This window comes from Pseudorasbora parva, chromosome 19, assembly GCF_024679245.1.
Source record: "Pseudorasbora parva isolate DD20220531a chromosome 19, ASM2467924v1, whole genome shotgun sequence".
Taxonomy (NCBI): Eukaryota; Metazoa; Chordata; class Actinopteri; order Cypriniformes; family Gobionidae; genus Pseudorasbora; species Pseudorasbora parva.
This window is the reverse complement of record NC_090190.1, coordinates 4,198,117-4,218,525: the sequence shown is the minus strand read 5'-3', so window position 1 is coordinate 4,218,525 and position 20,409 is coordinate 4,198,117. Positions and strand designations below refer to the sequence as shown.

Here is a 20,409-nt window from a genome sequence, read left to right as displayed (position 1 = left end):
AAATAATAACCCAGACATATGGTAAATAAAGGGGCGGGGCCTGGTTGATTTAGTTAGAAGTGTGTTGAAACTGGCCGTTATGGTAAGACGCAGGACATTTCCCAAACACATTTAAAGCGCTTGACCAATCACAACACAATCAGACCGACCAATCAGAGCGCATTGTACTTTTTAGAAGGAGGGGCTTCATAGAGACAGGAACTAAACAGAGCGTTACTGACAGACTGGGAAGAAAAGAGCTGCAACAATGGAGAATATGGGGGAAATAGGTGTGTTTTTTTACTAGTATCTAGCAATAAAGACTTTGTAGAATGGCATAATATGGCCTTTAAACTAAAGTGTTTGCTTTTAGTTTTTAGTTTGTATTAACAATAACAACAGTTATTTTAGTATGTGTGTAATCCATAGAGAAATACTTTTAAAACCACTAAGGGTTAACCGCATGCGCACTTTGGCCAGCACATTACATCAGACAAAGGCCTTACATGAGAAAGCTTTTAGCTGAAACAGTACACGCTGTCCATCTTTAAACGCACCACCTGTGTGGCCTCAGCAGGTAAACACCATGCAAAAATGTTTCCCTAAGTTTCAGTTTTACTTCACAGGATCACAGCCACACCCTGAACCTTTTATTGTAAAAGATAATGTGATGTGTCATCAGGGAGGAGCTTAGAATCAACATACACTTGTGCTGCATTTCTGTATTAATGGATCATATCCTCTAGACCAGGAAGTCGGTAAGTGCGTTCATCCATATCAATGAATAGCATGCTTATGAAAATTTTAAATAACAAATAGATCAAATGTGGTTTCACAGTATGCTCCATAAAGTTCACTAGCTTAAACAGTCCGGTAAGTTCTGTGTCATTATCTGTTTTTTTTTGCAAGATGCACGTATAACTAGATCAAAATGTCTCTTTTGGATTGTCTGGTTTCTTTTGTTTTGTTTGATGGTTTACTTTTTCATTCCTTTTCATGTATGTTCTCAGTCTTAACAGCCATAAAACAGGGTGTACAAGCTTCTGATGCTACACAAATGTCTGTAAAACAAAAATGTCAGTGTTTCCTTATAGGCGTATTTAATTTGCATTGACACAGCATTTAAATATTAGGCTGGATTGAGAGTCGGAGAATCAAGCATTGTATCTGAGACCGTGGGATATTCTACACTCCATCATGGAAAGGCAAACGAGTTCAGGTAATCTTTACTGTGCTGCTCTTTGAGTTATTGTTTGGTCCTGAGGCAGTTGTAGAGAAGCAAGACACTTGCTTAGGCTTGTTCTGTTATCATAAATGTATTCTTCCCATTTCGACAGTTTCCACTGGAACTCCTGGAGATGGTTCTTCGATTTCACCCGAGCTGGACCGCTTGATCAGGCAGAGAGGTCGAGATCTACGGCTGCGTAAGGTTGACCAACAGAAGGCTGGGAAGATAGTAAATAATCTGATAGAAAGCCTACTGGACTTCCTGAAGAATAATGATGACCAGCCCTTCTTCAGGGACGTCTCGCTTCTCACCAGCGGCAGCTACTATGAGATGGTCAAGGTGAAAAATATTATTATTAATTCTGACAAAAATCAACTAGTAATGTCAAATTGAAAGAGTTAAGTTTTGTGTCAGATAGGAATTAATATACTCTACCGTTCAAAAGTTTGGGGATTTAATGCTTTTATTCAGCAATAAGGAAGGATTAAATTGATCAAAAGAGAATAGAATATTTAATTATATTTAATAGTCATAATAATAATAAATGTTTCTTGAGCAGCAAATCAGCATATTAGAATGATTATTTAGTTTTTTTTATTTATTTATTTTTATTGACAAGACAGCTGCTTATACAAAGTAACAGACAATGACATACACCGATCAGGCATAACATTATGAACACTGAAGTGAATAACACTGATTATCTCTTAATCATGGAACCTGTTTGTGGGTGGGATATATTAGGTAGCAAGTGAACATTTCGTCCTCAAAGTTGATGTGTTAGAAGCAGGGAAAATGGGCAAGCGGAAGGATTTGAGAGAATTTGACAAGGGCCAAATTGTGATGGCTAGACGACTGGGTCAGAGCATCTCCAAAACTGCAGCTCTTGTGGGCTGTTCCCGGTCTGCAGTGGTCAGTATCTATCAAAAGTGCTCCGAGGAAGGAACAGTGGAGAACCGGCCACAGGGTCATTGATGCACATGGGGCAACTGCAGCTCTTGTGGGCTGTTCCCGGTCTGCAGTGGTCAGTATCTATCAAAAGTGCTCCGAGGAAGGAACAGTGGAGAACCGGCCCAAGGCTCATTGATGCACATGGGGCACATGGAAGGCTGATCCATGTGGTCCGATCAACAGACAAACTTATGTAGTTGAATTGCTCAAGAAGTTAGTGCTGGTTCTGATAGAAAGGTGTCAGACTACACAGAGCATCTCAGTTTTTTGCGTATGGGGCGGCATAGCCGCAGTCCAGTCAGGGTACCCATACTGACCCGTGACCCCATGAAAGCACCAACAGTGGCACGTGAGCATCAGAACTCATGGAAGAAGGTGGCCTGGTCTGATGAATCACATTTTCTTTTACATCATGTGGATGATGTAGTCTCAGAAGGAGTTCGTAGGCCGCCCTCCCTCTCTCTCCTCGTCTTGTCGCCTCGCCCATCGTACATACAATTGCCCCAACAGTTATACTGTTTTCAAGGTCTGTTTTATTTTCCACCGGCTGTGATGAGAAGACCACATCTCCCAAGATGCTGCGCTCACACTTTGCGTCATCAAACTACGCATTTGTTTTGAATAGGCGCCCTCCAGTCAAGGGGGTAATCTAGCTCTCGGAAAGCGTTCCACCCCTAGGGGCTGCCATTGGTAACCAAGCCATCACCTGCTGTTAGCATCCCATTGACTCCCATTCATTTTTGAGTCACTTTGACAGTGAATAACTTTACATCTGAGACGTTTAAAGACTTCATTTGTCCATTTTTTTATTTCTAAAGAAACCCGACAATGCATAAAAGGCTCCGTTACCTTGTGTCTTACAGTTGAGAAATTACCGTATAGACCTGAGGAGACGCTCGCAGGCAATCTTTTACTGTCTATAAGGCAGTCGGGGGGACGTGGAGACATAAAGTCTGATAAAGTCATGGGAGAAGAATGGGGAGAAGCCGATAGTGAGCCAAAAGCAACGGGAGAAAATATTTAAACAACGTGATTCAGATTTCACTTACTACAACTACTAGAAGACTTACAGCTGTCAGACAGGAGACTCACGTCACATCTACGTCCTCAAGCTCAGTCTGAGCCTGCGCAGTTCGCTCAGCCATCAGGAAGTGAGTGCTCCTTTACTGACATCACATTCCGCCGTAATTGTGTACTTAAATTTATCAGGGTTAGGTTTAGCATTTAAGAGATTAATATATCAAAACATCTCACCATCCCCAAACTTTTCAATGGTGGTTTAATGCAACTTAAAGAACAAAATAATGACTGAAATTATTCATGAATGTTTGATGTACTGTAATGTGTAATGTGTAATAGAATGACAAACAATCGTTTTAATACCAACAGATTAACAAACCCAATGAGTTTGACATTATGCTGAAACTGAAAGTCCCAAGGCTTCAGATGTTTGAACTGGAAGAATATAAAGGACTGTTTTATAAGGTGAAGCTTTTAAAAGCCACGCGTGAAGAAATCAAGCACTTTCTTCTTGAAGATGAACGCACCGTGTCAGCCACCAAAATCAAAGCAGAAATCCACCGCTTGGTCCGCAAATTCATCAGCAATCACTTCAAAGGTGTGTTGATCATATCATATTCTTTTCTACCCTGTGACATATCCGAGCGAAATGGCTTCTCAAACAAGAATTTGTTTGGGATTTTGTCCATGTGAAAACTGTGATGCATTTTTTTTTTTTGCTGTAATCTTTAATGAATAGAAAGCTCAAAACAACAGCAATTTATTTGAAACCAAAATCTTTTTTAACAATGCAAATATCACTTTTGATCAGTTTAATGCTTCCTTGCTGCATAAAAGTATTTTTTTTCTTTTTCTTTAAACCTTAACTTTAGAGATGTGTTGTATTTGATATTGTTTGTGGTTCTGTCGCCCCTTCACAGGTAAAGGTTGGGTAGTATGCAGAAATTTGGTGAATTCACCGGCGGTGACCCTTGAATTTAACGACAAAGAGAACGAAAATGGTGTGATGTCTATTGATATCGTGCCTACTCTTGAGGTGCCACAAGGTTGGCCACAAGCAGCACGGGCCGGTCCCAATATAGACAACTGGCTTGGAAAGAAATGTCGCCGCAAGTTTGTGAGTAAGGCTGTTTATTTCGTCCCAAAGAGACCTAAGGAAAGAAACCTCACAGATGATGCTAAAGGTATGTTGGAAGTTATTTCTTTCTTTCTTTCCTTATCATGCATTCAAGACATTTCTCCTCATAAAGTACCTTTTTGGTATTGTGTTCTTTAAATTTTAGTCAAAAACCCTTGGGTTCTCTATAGAACCTTTTTATCTGAGAGTGTAAATTATTGATATAGTTGAGGTTTATGTTTTCAGAGAGCTGGCGGATATCCTTCTCTCACATTGAAAAAGAGATGATGCAGTATCATGGCAATAAGAAGACGTGTTGTGAGGGGTTTTCCAACAAGTGTTGTCGGTAAGTAATTTTGGGTATTAAAAAGTTTATTTCACCCAAAAACCCGTAAGACTTTCGTTTGCCTCGTCCAACACAAATGAAGATCTTTTTGATGAAATCATAGCAGAAAGTTTTAATGCAAATCGAATCCGCTTTTTGCTGAACTCTCTCTACTTAATTTTTCCATCACATATAAGATCAGAAAGCCATTTATTTCAATGAGAAAATATTTGAAGAGTTGAAATAAAGTGTTTTACTTGCGTTTAATAATAAAGTGTTTATAACATTTATGCATTTGGCAGACACTTTTATCCAAAGCGACTTACATTGCATTTTAAGGTACACGTTTTTTGTCAATTGTTGCTTTCCCTGGGAATCGAACCCATGACCATGGCGTTGCTAGCACCACGCTCTACTGGTTGAGCTACAGGAAAGGTCCTGCGTTTTATAAACGCTTTACTGCGCTTTACTGGTCCTGAGTTTATAAGCGCTTTACTGTGCTTTATAAGCGCTTTTTATTTAAAAGCGCATTATAAGTTAGGGTTGGGGGTAGATGTAGGGAGCACTTTATTGTCCCGATAATGTGGCATCCATTTAATAATTTTATAGTACTCCTGTGGTGAAAATCAAGTTTTTAATGTTGTTTATATATATATATATATATATATATATATATATATATATATATATATATATATATATATATATATATATATATATACAGAGGTGGAAAGTAACGAATTACATTTACTCGCGTTACTGTAATTGAGTAGTTTTTCTGTGTACTTCTACTTTTTTAAGTAGTTTTAAAAATCTGTAATTTTACTTTTACTTAAGTACATTTTGATTAAAGTATTGTACTTCGCTACATTTTAAACCACATCCGTTACTGAGAAAAAATAAATCATTAATGCAAAGAGAGGAGGAAAAAGACCGCAATCCGGAAATGACTAATATTATTGAATAGAGGGCGCGGGACGCGGGACGCGGGAGAGAACATGCGCGCAAATATCAGATGGAGACGAACAAGACAGACGTCAGTGACGCAGATCCAGGTGAAAGCAAAACGCCGTCGTGAACTCCTGGCTGTGATATAAAACTGTTCAATGTTTTATATGTAATATGTCCCTTGTCCATTGGGTGGCGACCAAGTGCTTGCCAAGAGTTGAGTGAAGTGTTGGGCAACTGAAGAAGTGCAGTCCAGTACTCATGCTGTCAATGTTGCATGTATGTTCCACCAAGTTCTGATGTTAATAAAGCGTACACGATAAAGAATGATGTCGATTTATTGATACATCACATGGTGTCAGAAGTGGAGAGCCATTATCACCATGGCAAAGTTTCAGCCCCCGGACAGTTTTGATTTTGGTCACCCCGAACGATGGCCTGAATGGCGTCAGAGATTTCGCCGCTACAGGATAGCCACCAAACTGGACAAAGAAGAAGCTGAAGTCCAGGTCTGTACGCTGCTTTATTCGATGGGAAAAGAAGCTGAACATGTGTATCAGACATTTACGTTCGGAGAGGAAGAAAGAGAGGACTATGACACGGTAATAAGTAAGCTCGATGACTACTTTGTACCGAAAGTTAACGTTATTCACGAGCGTGCTCGATTCCACATGAGGGCTCAAAAGCCAGGTGAAATGGCCGAGGAATATATCCGTAGCCTCCACGAGCTAGCGAACACATGTGACTTTGGCGCTGCTAAAGACGAAAATATTCGCGACAGACTCGTGATTGGGATTATGGATCGAAAACTGTCAGAAAAGCTTCAGTTAATGCCCGACTTGACTCTCAGAAACGCCGTAGAGCTTGTGAGGCAGTCAGAACAAGTCCGTGGCCATGTTAATGAACAAGCTGCCAGTGTTAGTGCTCAAATCAGCGAGGTGGCCGGCACCAGGAAAAAAACTCACTATAGTGAGAGAGTCAGACAGCACCGTGGCTCGAAAGTAAATCAGACGGAGCATGTTAATGAGTGGAAATGCAAAAGATGTGGAAGAAATCATGGAAAAGGGGAAATTTGTCCAGCAAAAAGTGCTGAGTGCCGCAAATGCAGGAAAAGGGGTCATTTTGCTGCAGTTTGTAGAACCCGAGAAATCCATGATGTCAGCAAACCACAAGAGGGCAGTAACGTCACACATTTCCTGGGTGAGTTAACTCACATTGATGATAAAAGTGGAGCATGGATGGTCACACTCCCAATTCATGGCTCAAACATTGACTTTAAAATAGATACAGGTGCAGACATAAGTGTAATTTCTGATAAAACCTTCTCTATTTTGAAGAACAAACCAGAACTTAACAAAGTTAATGTGAAACTTGAGAGCCCAGGGGGAACATTGCACTGCAGAGGACAGTTCAAAGCTATGACTACCTTTAAAGATAAACAGTATAGTTTTGAAGCATTCGTGGTGACTGGTCCCCATGTAAATAATCTCCTTGGTCGTGATACAGCAAGTGCGATGGGTTTAGTTAAGATGCTGGAAGAGCTTCAACCTATTTCCTTTTCTGAACTGGGGTTAGTAAAGACAAAACCCATTAAAATCTGCCTAAAAGAGGATGCTGTACCATACAGTGTGCACACTGCAAGACGGGTGTCCATTCCCTTACTTTCAAAGGTCAAAGCAGAGCTTGAGAGAATGGTACAATGTGGTGTCATTGAGGAGATCACTGAGCCTACTGAGTGGTGTGCCCCTATGGTGGCTGTTCCGAAGAAAACCGGACAAATCAGAATTTGTGTTGATCTAAAACAGCTAAATAAAGCTGTAAAAAGAGAGAAATTTGTGCTGCCAACGGTTGATGACATCCTTCCTAGACTAGCACATGCCCAAGTTTTTTCACTTCTTGATGCAGCTAGTGGCTTCTGGCAGCTACCACTGGATATGGACTGTGCTAAGTTAACGACATTCATTACTCCTTTTGGAAGATATTTCTTCCGCAGGCTACCTTTCGGGATCACCAGCGCACCCGAAATCTTCCAACGGGAAATGTCGACGATCCTCAAAGACCTGGAAGGAGTTGCAGTTTTCATGGACGATATCTTAGTATTCAGCAACACTCCAGAGGAACACGAGCAGCGACTGCAGAGAGCTCTGGAAGCCATTGACCGGGCTGGTCTAAAGCTGAACAAGGAAAAGTGCATGTTACGGCAGAGTCAGCTCAGGTACCTGGGGCATGTCATAGACAAGAAGGGCATACGCCCAGACACAGCCAAAATCGAAGCCATCACACATCTTGAAAAGCCGAAGAACATCTCAGACCTTAGGAGAATGTTAGGAATGATTCATTACCTAGGCAGGTATGTTCCTCATCTTTCTGAGGTTATTCGACCTCTCAACGAGCTCTTGAAGAGAGAGGCAGTATGGTGCTGGGGATCTGTGCAAGAAGAGGCCTTTGAAAAGGTCAAGCGTCTAATCACAGAAGCTCCCGTATTAGCATTCTATGATGTCACAAAGCCCACAGTCGTCAGCGCAGATGCAAGTAGCTACGGTCTGGGGGGTGTTTTGCTGCAGGACCATGACGGACAGCTGAAACCAGTGGCCTACTGTTCCAGGGTGTTGACCGATGCGGAAAAAAGGTACGCCCAGATCGAAAAAGAGTGCCTGGCGGCGGTGTGGTGCTGTGAAAAATTCTCAAGGTTCCTGTATGGATTAGAAAGTTTCATCCTGCAAACCGACCATAAACCACTGATTCCATTGATCAATGCCAAGGATCTAGATTCAGTTCCCTTGAGATGTCAAAGGCTGTTACTGCGGATGATGCGTTATAATCCTGTTGCACAATATGTACCCGGGAAACAACTGGTGGTCGCTGATGCGCTTTCACGACACCCTCAGTCAACCATCTCTTCAGTGGTCTCAGAATTAGTGCAAGAAGTGGAGGCTCATGAGAATGCAGTGAGTGGAGCATGGCCAATCTCTCCCACAAAGCTGGAATCTGTGAAAAGAGAGACGGAAACGGATTTTGAGCTACAAATGGTCAAGCAGTATGTGACCAATGGCTGGCCCAGGTATGCTGCTAATGTCCCACAAGCCATTAAATCATACTACAGTGCACGCCATCACTTGTCAATTTTCCAGGGCCTTGTGCTTTATGATGACAGAATCCTAATTCCCCAAAATATGAGGTCTGAAATACTACAAAGACTGCACAGTGGTCATCAAGGCATTGTGAAATGTAGAGAGAGAGCCAGATGTAGTGTGTGGTGGCCAGGCTTAAGTAAGGAAATCCAGCAGTTAGTTAACGGCTGCAAGGATTGTCTGGAATCAAGACCTAGCCAGAGGAAAGAACCACTTCTAACCATTCCACTGCCCGATCGTCCATGGGAGAGGATTGGTGCTGATATCTGTGAAGTGAATAAGCAGCATTACTTGGTAGTCGTGGACTATTTTTCAAGATACATTGACATAGCTCATCTTAAGGACTTGTCAGGTGAAACAACACGTGCTTGCTTAAAGAACATGTTTGCACGATGGGGCTGTCCCAATGTTCTCGTTACCGATAATGGACCACAGTTTATTGGAAGGGCTTTCAGAGACTTTGCAAAAGACTATGATTTTCAGCACATTACTTCGAGCCCTTACTATGCCCAGTCGAATGGAGAGGCGGAAAGGGCAGTACAAACAGCTAAAAAGATCCTGAAACAGTCTGACCCATTTACAGCTTTGATGAGCTACAGAGCCACACCTCTTCAAGCTACAGGGGTAAGTCCCGCACAACTCATGATGGGTAGACAAATAAGAACTACAGTTCCCACATTAGAGTTGCACCTGAAACCTGAATGGCCTGATCTTCGACAAGTGAGAAAGGCTGATCAAAAAGCAAAAAGGAGCTATAGAAAGTATTACAACAAAAGAAACAGCGTCAGAACATTACCAGAGATCCCTCCTGGAACTTCTGTTGCGGTCAAGCTGGATGTTGAAAGAGGGTGGACAGGATCCGGTACTATTCTCAGAAAGTGTGAGACACCCCGGTCGTACCTTATCCAATCTGAAACTGGAGTAATCAGGCGAAATCGACGACACCTAATGCCCACAGTCGATGACAATGAACCATCCGGTGAACAGGGGCCGAAGGAACCTCGGGGTCAGGATCAACTTGCGGATTCTATGCCTGATAACGCCACACACATTCCAGTGCAAGTTGACCAACCAGGAACTGATCCATCTGAATCTGATTTCAGTCGCACAACAATCATTTCACCAAAAGGGGTGAAAACAAGGTCTGGACGAATTGTCACAGTTCCACAGAGATATAAGGATTTTGTGTGATGAAAAAAAAAAGAAGAAAAAAAAACCCTTGGAAAAAAAGGGGGTGTTTCCAACTACAGTAATTTTATGGTTCAACGTTACATTATGTTAAGTAACTCATAGGGAAGGGTGATGTGATATAAAACTGTTCAATGTTTTATATGTAATATGTCCCTTGTCCATTGGGTGGCGACCAAGTGCTTGCCAAGAGTTGAGTGAAGTGTTGGGCAACTGAAGAAGTGCAGTCCAGTACTCATGCTGTCAATGTTGCATGTATGTTCCACCAAGTTCTGATGTTAATAAAGCGTACACGATAAAGAATGATGTCGATTTATTGATACATCACACTGGCTAGTATGGAAATACTTTGGATATAGAAAAAAATAATGTGGTGTTGTCCTGGAGGATATCAAATTTGCACAAAATGTGGATGCAAATGAAGAAACACATAGAACATGTTCGGACACACATCCCTCTGTGCAGATAAAGGTATGTTTATAACTTAGGCCGATTGATTTCTGTGACGCAGAGGGAATCCCGGAATCCAGTCATGAACATTAACTTTACATTATAACGTAGATTTGGTGTAATACACGCAAACTGGTGGATGAACGAAAAACTCGAATGTAGAGCTGTGCCTTAGAAATAAATCAAATCGCGACATGGTCTGTGAACATTAAAGCACAACATTTGTAACGCTTGTGTCCGGGTGAAAAATGCGGATAGCTCACTATATATATATGGAGTGGATGCAAACACGGAGGCGATTGACGTCAAACAGATCGCGCTTTATTTCCCGCTGAACTCTGATCACAAACTCCATTTCCGTCCACAGCATTACTTAATAAAACAAAATAACTTACAGTTAGCAACAGAAAAACAGAATAATCCCCACACATGGTAGCTCAAAACTCAGTGCGCACATACACAAGATGCAGAACTCGTTTTCAGGGAGCGCGCGCAGCTCTTAAAGGGGCCACACTATATTTCTACTCGTTACACATTGAATGCTATATGAATATATGATCTGCTTGTTTTCTCTGTGAATGAGCTGCTCCGTCTACTACATATGGACTCTGTTATTCTTAAACATTTTTACGAATTAATGATAAAAATAAGTTGTTAATCTAATTCATAATAATTTATTGAATTTAGTTTATTAGACATGTTTTATTGAAATTTTAATAAACAAAATAAACAAATGGTTTTAAGTTTGTTATAATAAAGCATTTGTTCAACCAAATAAAAAAAAGACAAATCTTCTTCATTCATTTAACATCATTTTAACAAGTGATAATAACCATCATTTAATAATAGGTACAGTAAATGTTTAATTGATGTTTTCTGAGACAGTTGTCATATCGTGAAAATCTCATTCTATCACAACCCTACAGGGTAGAGTCCCCCACCCCCACTGTTAAAAAAGTAACTAAGTAACTTTTACTCTGAGTACATTTTAAATGAGCTACTTTTTACTTTTACTTGAGTAAATTTTTAGACCAGTAATTTTACTTGTACTTAAGTAAAATTTCATTGAAGTAACAGTACTTTTACTTGAGTAGAATATTTTGTTACTCTTTCCACCTCTGTATATATATATATATATATATATATTTGATGTTTTTAATATGCTTTAAGACAAACCATGTGCAAATTCACTAGTCAACACCATCTGCACCAAACGGCAGTTAATTAAAGTGAGCCAAAGGTTTGAAATTGCCGGTGTTTCTGAAGTCACAAACTACCTTGTAACCAATCACGTCAACGTGTGGGCGGGCTTTAGCATCTCATTAACTGCTCTGAAGCAGGGAAATCTCAAGAGACTTTATCCCAGGATATTTTTCTGTTGATATGAAAAATTGGGTAGATTTAGCAATATAGCGGGGAATTAAAGGTGCACTATGTAGTATTTTTGCAGTAAAATATCCAAAAACCACTAGGCCAGTGTTATATACTTTGTTCAGTTGAGTAAAATATCCTAAATGTTTCCAACTATTTGTAAATTGTGAGAAAATTGCTATTTTAACTAAGGACCGGGACGTTTCAGCATTGCGTTTGAGCGAGTCGCCTGTCAATCGCGTCATATCTGCGCTTCCCTCGGTGTCGTGTTTTATTTGGCAGGAGAGATTTACTCTTAGCAGTGTGAACAAGTGAACGCATGGAGTAACTTTATAACTTTATAAATTTATAATTTTATAAATACATTTTCAACACACTTAAATGTATCTAATATGATAAACAGAGCTGCATTACCTAATATTCATAACCGGAAGAGCGGATCAGTGCAGGCGCCTGGCGACTGTGTCCCGTCCCATCATAATAAAAGTCCTGGAGTTCGCGAGGCGGGTATTTGTTTAACAATCGCTCCAGCGGCCGTGCTCAGCTCCACAACACTCGGTCCTGCTCTGCTTTAAACTACAGTAACGTTAATAACCGGATGCATGAACGTGATTTCTGCCCGAGTCCTATTTTCCACCGGCTGTGAGGTGAAGACCACATCTCCCAAGATGTTGCGCTCACACGTGGCGTCATCAAACTACGCATTTGTTTTGAATAGGCGCCCTCCAGTGGACGGAAAGTTGCATAGTGCACCTTTAATAATAATTAATAATACATTTTATTTGTAGCGCATTTTATATATGATGTGTATGAAGATGTTATGATGAACTCTCCACTGATGTTCTATGACGTTCAATGCGTTTGATGCTGACTGATACTGAAGGCAGACGGGACGGGGGTAATTTGCATATTCGTGAATCCACATATTAAATGAAGCAATGGTGTATTGTTACATTCAAATCATTTAAGGCATGAATAATTTTTTACACAGGAAAAAAAAATTACTTAAATATGTAATTTTGGTGATCAAAGATGAGTTTCAAGGGATAAAATGATTGACTACACGGGGACTTTAATAAATATAATCATACATACTTTTATTTGACATCGCTGTCATCACTATTTTTACTCGTTGTGAATATGCAGGTCACAAGAAGTAATTAGTAGGTGTTTTTTTTTTGTGGAGGGGGGGGGGGGGGGGGTCACTACTCGCTAGCTGGCAACATAGGATTCCATTCATTATGCTAAGCTAAGCGAGCAGCGACCCTGCCAAACTAAAACAATGCATGCACTGAGACAAAAATGCATTTGCCCACATATCTAAATGTGGGAAAGAAGTTGAATAAGCCCTATTTCTAAAAATGGTGGAGTGTTCCTTTAAGTCATGCTTCCCCTGACCTGTTCTCTCCTCTCTTAGGAAACGCTGTTTGCAGCTTCTCAAGTGTCTGATTGAGGGACTGAAGCTGCGGTATCCCAAAGAGCTTGAGCCTCTGTGCTCCTACCATGGGAAAACAGCTTTCTTCCACGTCCTTTCAGACAGAGTCCAGGATTCCCTTTGGTCTCCAGGCCAGCTGTCTGTCTCCTTCATGAAGCTGTTTGGATACTTTGAGCGACGTGCAATAGATGGCTCACTACCCCACTTCTTCATTTGCCAGCATAATCTGTTCTCTCCGCCTGCGTTTCCCAAAAGAGCTCTTGCATTTCTGACCAATGTCCTGAAGGAGCAAAGAGAACTGGGGCTCCCTGTTTTAAAGGTGCCGAGTCCTTCTGCTGCTCTTTTTCCTGATACTGATGCTCTCACTGACCCAAACCCGATCGACTGCACTGACAGTATTGTTGCCTCTGAGCAGTTTTTTAAGAATGTCTATCTCTATCTAGGCTTAGTATTTGTTATTGTGTGTGTAGGATTAAGATGTGTGTTTTAAATATAATTTTGTAATGCTTTCGAAATAGAGAGATAAGCATTATCGTTTTTAATATATATTTTTAATTATTAAAATCATGCAAAATATTATGCAGTTAAGCCATATTCCTAATTTAAATGTATGTTCAGAAATGTATAGTCAGAAACATTGCATGGAAACTCTTTTTTGGTTTGATCATTGTGAACTGTGAAAATAAACGTTAAAAATATCTACTGTATCATATACTTGAATAACATATTTGATTTCCATTTTCTGAAGAATAAAATTGAAAAATAAAAAACAAATTAAATGTGTACTTCCTTTCCTCCTCATAAAATACAATTTATTTCTATAAATTTTCCATTTAGTACTTTTCAGAAGAAGGTAATACTTTAAACTTTGAATTAAAACATGTTTAAACTTTAGAAGTCCAATTTAATAAACTCATTAGCAGGTAATATGACATAAAAGATGGTGCTCTCTGGATCTTAATCATTATAGTCACATATGTGTTCACAAAAGGGCAACAAAAATATACTGCTTTTTGCATAGGCTACTGCATAGAAGGATTGTACCCAGGTTTTATTTACACATATGTAGATTAACATATAAGGTTTCTCAAAAAAAGAGGAGTGTCTTAAAACGCTCTAAATTACTGACATTAACCTCCCTGAAAAGTATATTAATCTGTCATAATTGCGTTTGTATTATTTTTATTTATTTATTTATTTATTTATTTATTTATTTATTTATTTATTTATTTATTTATTTATTTGTTTTATTTATTGTGTTTATGATATGCTGCTTGGTCTTATTCTTGATGAGTTTAACAATAATATTATAATGCCTGTTTATTATTTAAAAAGATTCAAAGAAGTAAAAAAAAAAAGACTTTTAATATTGCCGGAAGTTCGTTCTTGCGCGCAAAGCATGTTGGGAAGTGTAGTTCTGAGTGTTTAAACCGCAGCATAAATTCTCTGCGCCGGAAGTGTATCGTCCTCTTCTTAGTGATCAAACATGGCGGTGAGTAGAGCAGAAATTGTGATCATGAAGGAGTATCGTTAAAATCAACAAACATCTGCTTGTTTTTATGCAATAATCACGTGAAGCACACCGATATCAGTCGCCGTGGATGTGACAAGCAGAATAATGGCGATATTTGTGTCCAGAATGATTGGATGCGGCTGTTATTGGCGTTAGCTTCACATTGTGCTGGAGTCCAGACACGGCACGTCATTGACTCGCTTAAAGTTCCTTATGTGTTTCCAATACTGCCTGTACTTTGTATTAATGAAAAACGACAGGGTCCGAATGAACAACCGAAATCTTAGTTGTATCTAGTGCTCATTATGACAGTTTAGCTTGTATTGCCATGCTAGCAGCTCTCCAAATGGTGGATATGTCCGGGCATGTTCATTTCAGACCGTAATGTGTTCGTTAGATTTCGCGTCTTGTATAATAAACTATGTACGTGCTAAGAGAATTTAACTCAAAATTGCTATGATAGCTATAGCATAATGTTGAGACGGCTAATGACAGCTAATTATGTCTTTACAGGAACAGGCCGAGAAGAAGGAGAACCCTATGAGGGAGCTGCGCATCCGCAAGCTGTGCCTGAACATCTGTGTGGGTGAGAGCGGTGACAGACTGACCCGAGCTGCTAAAGTGCTGGAGCAGCTGACAGGGCAGACTCCTGTCTTCTCCAAGGGTAGGTGGCTTCTTCCATCTTTCACTGGTGGTTGGAAAATTATTACATTCTGCTAAACCTTGTGAATGTGGAGTGACATGCATTAATTGCCAATGTTTCCTTCCAGCCCGCTACACTGTGCGATCCTTTGGTATCCGTAGAAATGAAAAGATTGCAGTCCATTGCACAGTCCGTGGAGCCAAGGCTGAGGAAATCTTGGAGAAGGGGCTGAAGGTGAGAGGAATGTTGATTTATATTGACTTTTTGGAGAAATTTGGTGTATTAAAGGGAGTGTTTGCCAGTAATAAATTGTCATTAATTACTCATGCTCATGTTGTTACCAACCTAAAAGACTTTTGTTCATCGGAACACGAATAGAGATCTCTTTGATTAAAGGTGAACTATGTAGTATTTTTGCAGTAAAATATCCAAAAACCACTAGGCCAGTGTTATATATTTTGTTCAGCTGAGTACCTACAATATCCCAGATGTTTCCAACTATTTGTAAATTGTGAGAAAATTGCTATTTTAACTAAGGACAGGGACGTTGCAGCATTGCATTTGAGAGAGTCGCCTGTCAATTGCGTCATATCTGCGCTACCCTCGATTTCGGCTTTTATTTGGCAGGAGCGCTTTACTCTTAGCAGTGTGAACAAGTGAACGCACGGAGTAACGTCATAACATCGTTTTAAACACACTTAAATGTATCTAATATGATAAACAGAGCTCCATTACCTCAAAATCATAACCAGAAGAGCGGATCTGTGCAGGCGCCCGGCAAATGAGTCCCGTCCCGTCATAATAAAAGTCCCGGTATTCGCAAGGCGGGTATTTGTTTAACAATCGCTCCAGCAGCTTTGCTCAGGTCCATAACACTCGGTCCTGCTCTGCTTTAGACTACAGTAAGGTTAATAACCGCATGCATGAACGTGATTTCTGCCCGAGTCCTATTTTTCACCGGCTGTGATGAGAAGACCACATCTCCCAAGATGCTGCGCTCACACTTTGCGTCATCAAACTACGCATTTGTTTTGCATAGGCGCCCTCCAGTGGACAAAAGCTGCATAGTGCACCTTTAAATCAGAGCTTTCTTTCCCTCCATTTGACAGCTACACAACTACCACTGACGCTTCAAAAAGTTCATAGAAATTGTAAAACTTGCAAAAGTGTAGTGGATTTTTCTTTTTCTGAAGAGACTCGATCGTATATGGACGGATCGAATTTAGGCTTTTATTCACATAAACCTTGATTAGTGAACGTAAACTGATGCTCAAACAAACCTGGTGTATGTGCAAGAACAAGCCTCATTGGTTTTTGCAAAAGCTCAAGAGGATGCGTAACGTGATTGAACCTCAGTTTCTCACGTCAAGCGAACATGTTTGAGCTTCCGTTTACTGGGGCACGTTCAAGCTCAAACTGGTGCGCAACGTTTTGCTAAGCCTTCTGGGTTGAATGTCATGTTGGTCTCTTGTTTGGTTGGTGTATCAAAGTCAGCCCAATCAGCAGCAACATTTATATAAACCATGTGGTGTTAGAGATGGCTTGCACAATGGGTCCAGTAAAGTCATTTACAAATGTGTCTGCTGCAGCTCTGTATACACAACATTTGAAGATATTAGAAGACATGTTTGTCATTTCATCCTGACTTGAAAAATGTTGGATCACAATCATGTACTACAGTTTCCACAAATCCCTTCACTTGAATGGCACCGTTCTCTTTTTATTCTGGACGGTAAGGGCAGTGACTGTAACATTGAGCGTGCTTGGCCGAATTAAACATGTATTTATACTGATTTCATCAGGCTCTGAAAACTCTTTAAAAAGAACATAGCTGCCATAGTTGTAACTCATCAGAACTGGGTGTTCAACGCTTTCCATTTAAACTTTTTGCAATGTTTTGTCGGGGCTGAACGCAGCCCTGATGTGTGAGTTGATAAATATTTGTGTATAAGCCTACATTTAAGTGTCTTCATAAAATTTGGACTATACTGCTCAACTTGGGATGGATTAGTTTTATAATCACTTTATGACCTTAGTGGTAGTTGCGTAGCTGTCAATGGAGGGACAGAAAGCTCTGATTTCATTAAAAAGATCTTTATTTGTGTTCTGAAGATGAACGAAAGTCTTACAGGTTTGGAACGACATGAGGGAGAGTGAGTATGACACAATTTTCATTTTCGGGTTAACTATCCCTTTGTGCTCTCACCGACCTCATTCTGATTATAGTCCACATTAGGCTATTTGTATTTTTTTTTTAAATTCATTTATTGTTTGTAATTATTGTATTGTCCAGGTGCGTGAGTACGAGTTGAGAAAGAACAACTTCTCAGACACAGGAAACTTCGGCTTTGGTATCCAGGAACACATTGATTTGGGCATCAAGTACGACCCAAGCATTGGAATCTACGGCTTGGACTTCTACGTGGTGAGTTGCATAAATGTCACCTTTTGGATCATTCATATACATCCATTTACATTACAGCTGTTGGATTAAGACTGAGTTTTAACGTTTGAGTTATTGTATTAGTTTTTCTCCACTGCACTCAGATGGGGTGAAGTTGTTAAATGAATCTCTTGATGTGTAAAATGTTATTCTTTGAGGGATGCTGTGGAGAATGGATGAAAGCAATCCCATCATTTCACTGTAAGCTGTGACCAATTAAATAAGCAGTCTTTACCCTGTTTGCTGTAGGTTCTTGGCAGACCTGGTTTCAGTATTGCTGACAAGAAAAGGAAGCAGGGCCGCATCGGCGCCAAGCACCGTATCCGCAAGGAGGAGGCCATGCGCTGGTTCCAGCAGAAGGTGTGTGTTTAAATACCTGATACCCAGCATGACCCTGTTCTCAAACCATGTCCATGTTCTAGTATAGCTACTTAATTGCACAGCTTGCTGGCATTGTTTGGCTCGATACCATGTTCTAGTTCTTCCTTTGCTCTTTACTGTTGATTTAATGTTGGACCGATATCTTGGTTTTGGTTTTTGCACCGGTAGCTTTGATATTGTGACATCTTAGTGGCTTTTCCCACCAAATTGGGCTATTAAAATGGGAAAGCAAGTCGATGGAAATGGTTTGAGTCATGATTATTTATTTTTTTCCCCCATACTCTCGCTCTCTCACTCCACGCTTTTTAGTAATAAAGGGTTAGTTCATCCAAAAATGAAAAATTGTCATCAATAACTCCCCCCTAATGTTGTTCCACACCCGTAAGACCTCCGTTCATCTTCGGAACACAGTTTAAGATATTTTAGATTTATATTTGGAGCTTTCTAATCCTCCATTGAAACCGTACGGTTTACTGTCCATGTCTAAAAAGGGAATAAAAACATCATCAAAGTGTGACATCAGTTGGTTAGTTAGAATTTTTTGAAGCATCGTTTGATTTTTGGGTTAACTACACTTCTAATTCTTTAATCTGTCAGAAATTCAAGACTCTTATTGTGTTTTGATAAACTTTGTCTTGGTGTTTTCCAATTCAGTAAAAAAGGTTTTTATACACCTCGACTGCAGAAACATTGTGGGGCCTTTTTGAGTTGATATTCAATGTGTACTTTCTATTCTTCTGAATTGACATGCATTATTTTTTTCTTTTGTCTTCCAGTATGATGGCATCATTCTTCCTGGCAAGTAAAGGACCGCCTTTTTTGAATTTGTGAAATAAATAAAAGAAAAGCCCAAATTTGATGCAGTCCATGTGTCTTTATTTGGGTGGAGTACAGCTGTGGTGTTGCTCGCTTCACATATCTTGGAAATTTTGGCAAATTTTATGAAAGTAAATGAAATGACTGAATAGTAAGCAATTTATTTGTATACTGAAACACCTTATTTTTCTTTTCAAGTATACTTGGTTCCTTTAAAAGGTCTGAAAAGTATGGTTTTTGAGTAATTTCCAGGAATGTTTCCAGACTATATCCCCCATTTAGTTTTCTTAAATTTGATATGCTACAAGCAGAGTGACTTCATGGCAAAAGTGATTGTTGAACACTGCCGAATGAATTCAGTCCACACTTTCATTACACGAAACTGTTTGTCTTTTCCAAAAGCTGAGTCTCGTGAGACTAAAGGATTTTAGCTTGAATGCTACTCAAACCAGCAACAAATAAAGGAGAAAATGATCATCTAAATTGGACTGAATTTTGCCGTTTAGTGAACATGCAACAGAAAAACATTCTTACAGCATCGAACAGGGGTGTCAGAGTTGGATATATGCCTGTTATAAAGCATTTCAGGTTTCTTATTGTCCAAGCACATTCGATTCATTTACTAAATTTGTTATGACAATCTACAGGGAGGTCTGGAAAAGTATGGAATATGTAGGAACCATTTTGTTCAGATAATGTTTTTCTCATTTAAACCAGTCTATTTGTATCATGTCTTGGTGAACTCAATTTTAACCAGGGTTTTTTTTTTTTTTTTTAAAGTTAAATCAACAAATAACCCTAAGTGATACTGAAAGGGGATTCTGAAATCCACTGCTGCTTCAATATACCTGTGTATATCCTAATTAATCATCAAAGCCTTAATTATCCTCCAATATGATTTTTAATGAATCTTTCCAGTTTTACTTAATAGTATTTAGTTTATTATATTTTATTAATTTTATATTTCCTTTTACTTAAACACTAAAGAGTCTAAATGAATTTTGCCTGTACTCTCACTGAGAGAAAGCATGTTATCAGTATGTTTTGGGGAACATAGAACTGGAGCTTAATCAGCTCCAACCTTGGAGAAACTGTGTATCGGTTTGTGCACAGTATTCTGTTACAGATCATTGTTGAGAATGGGCATCCTAAGAGATAAGCTGGCGCCTGCTCCGGATCTGGAAGGTCATTACGGGCCTAATTCCAGGGTGAAATGGAAAATCCTTCAACAAGTGACACGTCTATAGACATGTGCATCTGATTAACTGACTGGAAATTTACTATGACTTAATTTTCTCTGAGCCAATCAGAACCATCCACCTTGCAGTAATGACATGGATAGACCTTGAAAACAGTATAACTTCTAATACAATTGTATCTTTGATGGGCGAGGAGACGAGACGGAAAGCGGTCTACGAACTCCATGTGAGATTTGAACTGCAAACTATTCAGTAAAATTTTCTTTAATTG

The 20,409-nt window shown here is 39.7% G+C and overlaps 2 protein-coding genes across 2 annotated transcripts; both read left to right on the top strand.

The window, feature by feature from the left end:
• Positions 1-691: 691 nt before the first annotated feature.
• LOC137047999 (cyclic GMP-AMP synthase) lies at positions 692-13,664 on the top strand. Its single transcript, XM_067425948.1, has 7 exons — positions 692-737; positions 1,113-1,198; positions 1,317-1,546; positions 3,548-3,776; positions 4,099-4,362; positions 4,542-4,641; positions 13,126-13,664. Exons 2-7 carry the CDS (start codon positions 1,177-1,179, stop codon positions 13,631-13,633), a joined length of 1,353 nt encoding a protein of 450 aa, XP_067282049.1. The 5' UTR covers positions 692-737; positions 1,113-1,176; the 3' UTR covers positions 13,634-13,664.
• Positions 13,665-15,157: 1,493 nt separating this feature from the next.
• On the top strand, positions 15,158-18,977 carry rpl11 (ribosomal protein L11). Its single transcript, XM_067426219.1, has 5 exons — positions 15,158-15,320; positions 15,427-15,533; positions 17,593-17,724; positions 17,992-18,102; positions 18,900-18,977. The coding sequence occupies exons 1-5, from the start codon at positions 15,158-15,160 to the stop codon at positions 18,927-18,929; spliced, it is 543 nt and encodes a 180-aa protein (XP_067282320.1). The 3' UTR covers positions 18,930-18,977.
• The last annotated feature ends 1,432 nt before the right edge of the window (positions 18,978-20,409 follow it).